General features: G+C 37.6%; 1 protein-coding gene across 1 annotated transcript in view; it reads left to right on the top strand.

Annotated features, from left to right (window-relative positions):
- The first annotated feature begins 826 nt into the window (after positions 1-826).
- Positions 827-6314, top strand: part of nmt1a (N-myristoyltransferase 1a) — a 6241-nt gene continuing 753 nt past the window's right edge. The window contains exons 1-6 of the mRNA XM_016527691.1: positions 827-1028; positions 4063-4165; positions 4518-4662; positions 4931-5049; positions 5165-5256; positions 5401-5517. Of these exons, the coding sequence (XP_016383177.1) occupies positions 919-1028; positions 4063-4165; positions 4518-4662; positions 4931-5049; positions 5165-5256; positions 5401-5517 (686 nt within the window). The 5' untranslated portion in view covers positions 827-918. The remainder of the gene's footprint in view (positions 1029-4062; positions 4166-4517; positions 4663-4930; positions 5050-5164; positions 5257-5400; positions 5518-6314) is intronic.

Below are 6314 nucleotides of genomic sequence, written 5' to 3'. Positions count from 1 at the left end.
TGTGTTTAACAATATTTAACAAAGTTTGTTGAATCATGAAAACATGTGGTTATTAATAACTCATAAATGTCTGTGTTTTGTACTAGGCTATTTAACATAATATTATATAGTAATGTGAGCTGCTTCTGTAAAGATGTGTTAGATTTTTTGTTTCACAGCAGAAAACAGATTTTAATGTCTTACTTGTTTATACAGTACTGTATGTGTAAGTTTGTGTATACATGCTTAAATTTTAGCAAGAATACATTATTTTTTTAAGTTGTATTGAAATAGAAAATCAGTAATTAATTAATTTAATTAATATTAACTAGTATTTATTTTTACATTATCAGCAGCAGACATCAGTTTCAAATCTTCACTTATTTAAGCACAGATACTAATTAGGTTCAGAATTATTTTTTGCTTGTGTAGCCTATTTTTGAATCCATGAAAATATGTGAATCAATCTCCATTGTGCAGTTGTGCTCATTAATTGTTTTTATTGATATTTGGAAAGATGTAGTGCCTTTGAAAGCATGCCTACATTTTATACATTTAAAAATCGAACTGTACCTAATTATTGTGTGGTTTAATGACTACTGAATGCCTGTATGTGCATGTGTGCGTTCTTTATCGTAGGCAACATTTTTATCAATTTTTCCCATTTCAAATTTTTTTTTTTTTGGGTGACTCTGGCTGACATTCTGTCCAGGGACTACAGAAAAAAAAAGCCCTTTAGCTATTACCTCTGGTGCATTTACAGTAATGTTTATTAATGTGCACTATTATTTAAATAATTAAATAAATTTCACAACATGGGATGAAATAGACTGTCCTGCATAGAATAGAACTACAGAAACCATCGGGCTTTGCGGCAGTCCACCAATAGTTTTGCGGGTTGTGAGGGCGCAGGGCGAGATCCTCACTTCCTGGTTAAAGATGGCGGATGAGAATGAGACAGCACCGCAGCTGGAGAAAGAAACTGAGGTAGAAGTGGATCACGGACACTGCAGCAACTGTGAAAATGAAGAGCATCACTCTGATGACGGGTGAGCGTGCATGCATTTTATTGTTAGCTCGTAAATATAAAATACTCTTCCACAAGGCCCGAAAAGACGGGGCCCTTGTTCAACTAGGCTGTGGCACGCTAACAGCATATCAGCCCGCCCCCTGGTCCTACGCTATTGGGTCACTGCCTTGATTGACGGACGGATCTCTAAAACGATTGGCTCAGACGCCGTCAATCAAACAAAAGGACTGTTCCAAATGGCCAGTTCTATACGATCATTGGCATTTGTGTGAGAGGTTTAAAAGCCTCACTACAATTCTTGGTTTGGTAGAAAACAAATAAGCTATTACGTTTAAAGTCGCTATTCCATGTCCTTTGGCAACAATAAACTAACCGATATTAATAAATAACCAACAAAATCGATTTCAAACCTGGTATGCAGGCCTTTATGATCACTAGGTTGTTAGTAATATGGATTTGCTGTCGCTAACCGATGGCTTGATGTGATCTAGTTAGCTTGACTGCTGCTAGTAGCAAATGGGGCATCCTTAAACGTTTTTATCACCCTGCTCTCGGTTCGCCCTCGCTCTCAGGTGTCTTGTCTTCACCGATGCTGCCTGAGTTTCACTTTCAGTACCAAAGAGCTCCTTGGATTCACCAAATTCCTTCTGCTGCCTCTGGTTTACTGAAAGAGATTCCTTAACCAGCTTCTTATCCAGCTACATGTCCCTCAAGGTCATTACACGCACCGGCTAGAATAATTTAGGGAACAGATAGTGAACTATTACATTTCATTATTATAATGATGTAATGGCAGTATGCCATATGCCATGAATATATATTATTTGCCTCATAAGACACATTATGTGGTGTGACTGCTGCTAGTAGCAAATGGGGCATCCTTAAACGTTTTTATCACCCTGCTCTCGGTTCGCCCTCGCTCTCAGGTGTCTTGTCTTCACCGATGCTGCCTGAGTTTCACTTTCAGTACCAAAGAGCTCCTTGGATTCACCAAATTCCTTCTGCTGCCTCTGGTTTACTGAAAGAGATTCCTTAACCAGCTTCTTATCCAGCTACATGTCCCTCAAGGTCATTACACGCACCGGCTAGAATAATTTAGGGAACAGATAGTGAACTATTACATTTCATTATTATAATGATGTAATGGCAGTATGCCGTAGATCACGTAACATGAATATATATTATTTGCCTCATAAGACACATTATGTGGTGGCTCATATACAATTAAGGGTCCCTCATTTATCTCAAAACTTTACAAGCAAAACCATTCATTTCATGCACTAGTCAATTGAATTGTTTTTTTTAAATCATCTTTTAGAGTACAAATTAAAATGTTTATTTTATTACACTTTATCTTTTTGCATCTGTTGATTTCAATTGCAATACATGTAATCGGCCGTTTTTTCAAAATGAGTTTTATGCATTGAGCCAGAAATCTTCATTTTGGTTACCATTTTCGGTAAACTTTCCATTTTTATTTCTATCTATATTATAAAGCTTTTTACACAGCGGATTTATAGCACCTATAGCACCCGATTTAGGGTTTGTTTACAATATTTTCTGATTTATGAAGTGATAAAAAGAGATGTCCAAAATCCCCTCTGTTAATTTCAATTAAATCCAAATTTCAGCAATTTTTATTGTTCCTCCCTGCATTAAAATTATATAAAAATTACATGTTATCTTTGGGCTGCCTAATGCGTTTTCCTGTTTTTCATCTGGTCATAATTGGATCTCTCAACCTAACCATCTTTCCAGAAAAGACTTCCAAAACCAGCCAAAAGACTACCCCAACCAGACTAGGACAGTTTCAATCAAATTAGACATACATCATTTAAATCTACTATACTAAAGTGGTGGTTGGTTATGATTTCACTTTTTTCACTTTAGTTAGTGTGTAATGTTGCTGTTGGAGCATAAACACCGTCAGCAACGTTACGACACTCAAAGTTCAATGCAAAGGGAGATATTTTCTTTTAAAGAAATCGCTGTTCAAGGACTACAAAAAAAAGGTTGGTAGGGGCTACAATGAGCTCTGAACCCATTGCGTATTTTTAGTGAGCGGCTTCATAGAACCAGGAACTTAACAGACCTTTTTTGACATAACGGAAACAGCGGTGTAGAATAAAGGTAAAATATGTGAAAATAACACGTTATATAACGAAGCATGAACACATGTTACACTGCACCCCATAAACACAATCAAGCCTTCGACAAAAGCTGAACAGCCACCCCTTTAAGAGGACATCCTCCATTGCAGCTTATATTTATTGAAGCGGTATAGAGTAAAAGAAGAGAAGCCCCTCTTTTTTAGGGATAGACGGCTGTCAAAGCAATAGTCACAGGGGTGCTTGTTTATCCGTCAGTCTTTGTCATATAGCCCACCTCCCCTCGCACACACAAAGTATGCTTTTTCTGCAGGTCATGTGATAGACCATCTGTCCCCCATTAACAAATGTAGCTCAGCTCTGTCACCTCTCTCCCTTCGTGAGCATTAATAGGATTAGCTGTGCATCTCTGTAAGTCGTCCCGTTCCAGCTCGACCACTGGTGTGGGGCTCGGCTCTTGTGTCTGTAGTTTAAGCATGAGTTGAATTGCATGCTGGGATGGAGAGACATTAGTGTTATATGTTAAATTTATCTTCTTTTTTTCCCCTTCTTTTTATTGTTTCCTTTTAAGCTCAGATTCCACTTCATTAAAATCTCAAAATATTTTCTTCCAAATATCTATCAAAATATATTTTTATTTTTATTTTTAAAACAGCATGTAAAAGATGGCATTAAGTCCATTTTTGGGTGAACTGTCCTTATAAGTCTCTTTGTTCTGTGGAAATTCCTGTTTATATATTAGAAATATCAAAATCAAATTCAGCATATAAGATTTGTTGTACACCAGTGAGGGGTTGTCATCCTAAAATGCTGCTGATTGCATCAAGAACAGTGATGTTTCTATTGAGATGTTGCCTTTTCACCTGCATCAGCCGCGGTTAGTGCTGAGTGGACATAAACTCTCACTATATCTGCCCATGTCAACTGAGTTCATGTGGCCCGCAGGGAGAAGGGGGAGACAGGTGCCAAGAAGAAGAAAAAGAAACAGAAGAAAAAGAACAAAGACAAGTCTGGAGGAAAAGATGCAACACAGGATCCGCTAGCCAAAGTGAGTATGCTTGTATGGCTTTGTGTGTTTAACACAAGATTGTTTACATCTAGATTACCTTTGCCTTCTTGTATTTCAGCTTTAGCAGTATCAGCCTGAAATGTAATATTGATACATGACTACTTAAGTATAAGAAAATAAAATTCTTTACAAGGGCTGTCCCAAAGTCGTTGTGTACTCATGTACAGTTAAAATATTTGTAATTATACCTATATTGTAGTGCAGGAAATATTTTGAATGCCATGGTATCCTTTGAAGTACTAATTTCTACTGATAATATGGCTGAAAATATATTTTTGTAAGTGTTTAATTCATTTTTTCCCATTTTCACTTGTCTTAGTCTCTTCCTCAGGTAAACTCCCTCCCTGCGGATAAGTTACAGGAGATCCAGAAGGCCATTGAGCTGTTTTCAGTGGGACAGGGTCCAGCTAAAACCATGGAGGAGGCCACACGGCGCAGTTATCAGTTTTGGGACACTCAGCCTGTTCCTAAACTTGGTATTGATCATTTGTGCCACTATATTCGCAGCATGTTTTTTAAAATCCAATATTAAAAGTAATTTGCTTTCATTTTTATACTTATTCCTTGGCCTGACATCACTTGTTTCTTTTTAGTAATGCCGTAATGCGTTTTTAGCAGTACAACATCTGTTTTCTTGAGACTCATGACTTGTGGTACAGTGTAGACTGATGATACTGTGTGAAACAGGTTTTTGGTGAATTGCCTGATGACAGAAGTCTGATTCTGCTGTTTGCTTGTTTGTAGGAGAGACTGTGATATCACATGGCTGCATTGAGGAGGATAAAGATAACATACGAGAGGAGCCCTACAGCCTCCCGCAGGGCTTCAGCTGGGACACTCTCGATCTGGGAAACACTGCAGTGGTATGACATACGAACCACTAAATTTCTCATTCGATATCTTATACATACAAATATACACCTGGACACAACTCAGTCTTAAAGCTGTTTTCTGTTTCCTCTCATTCTCTCTCTGAAGCTGAAAGAGTTGTACACTCTCCTGAACGAGAACTATGTGGAGGATGATGACAACATGTTTCGTTTTGATTACTCTCCTGAATTTCTGCTCTGGTAAGAATGTTGGCTTGAAAAGTCAAGTGTTTTTTTTTTTTTGGTCTTGTATCTGAAGGGCTATCTGTATTTTTATTTTTTTCTAAAAGTTAACTGAAATGTGTCCTCGTCTCTCAGTTTAGCTGTACTCTGTTTTTGTCTCAGGGCTCTGCGTCCTCCAGGCTGGTTGCCTCAGTGGCATTGTGGAGTGAGAGTGAACTCTAATCATAAGCTAGTTGGTTTCATCAGTGCCATTCCAGCCAACATCCACATCTATGAAATGTAAGTGTTTCTTCATAATGGTTTAAATGCACTAAAACCAGAAATACCTCAACCGCCCCTCTAGTGGCAGTAGCACTGAACTTTCAAATTGGTCGTGAAGCAGCTATTACCCCCTGCTTATTCAACATGGGTAAAATAAATGATTAAAGGGATAGTTCTCCCAAAAAATGACAATTCTGTCTTTATTTACTCACACTTAAGTTGTTCCAAATCTGTATGCATTTTTTTCTTCTGTTGAGTACAAAAGAAAATATTTTGAAGAATTTTGGTAATCAAATAGTTGACGGTAGCCATTAGGGATGCCACAATTCTCAATATAATATTGAACCATCCACAGTTCAATACGCCTGGAGCGTCATAATTTCTTATATTCTGTGATGCATATGTGGCGTTTCTGTGCGAGGGCACCCTTGTATGATAATCCATGTTTTTCTCCAGTGTACAGAAGTGTGCTGGAGTTGGTTATTTATTTACTTTTATTTTTTTCCCAAAATTTTGCCATCAGAACCAAACCAAACTGAAAACCGTGATTAAAAACTGAGGTATGTATTGAACCGTGGGATAACTGTATCGTTGCATCCCTAGTAGCAATTGACTTCTATATTATAGAGAGAAAATACTGTGCTACTACTTTTTTGGTTACCAACATTTCTCAAAATGTCTTTTGTGTTCAACAGAAGAAAGAAACTCGCACAGGTTTGGAACAACTTGAGGGTGTTTATATATGACATTTTTTTATTTGGGGGTGGGGGGACATTAATGACTGTATGAATATATCCACAGACAGATAATAACTT

This window comes from Sinocyclocheilus rhinocerous, unplaced genomic scaffold, assembly GCF_001515625.1.
Source record: "Sinocyclocheilus rhinocerous isolate Xijiao unplaced genomic scaffold, SAMN03320098_v1.1 scaffold273, whole genome shotgun sequence".
Taxonomy (NCBI): domain Eukaryota; kingdom Metazoa; phylum Chordata; class Actinopteri; order Cypriniformes; family Cyprinidae; genus Sinocyclocheilus; species Sinocyclocheilus rhinocerous.
The sequence above is the reverse complement of the archived record's forward strand: the minus strand, read 5'-3'. Positions and strand labels throughout refer to the sequence as shown.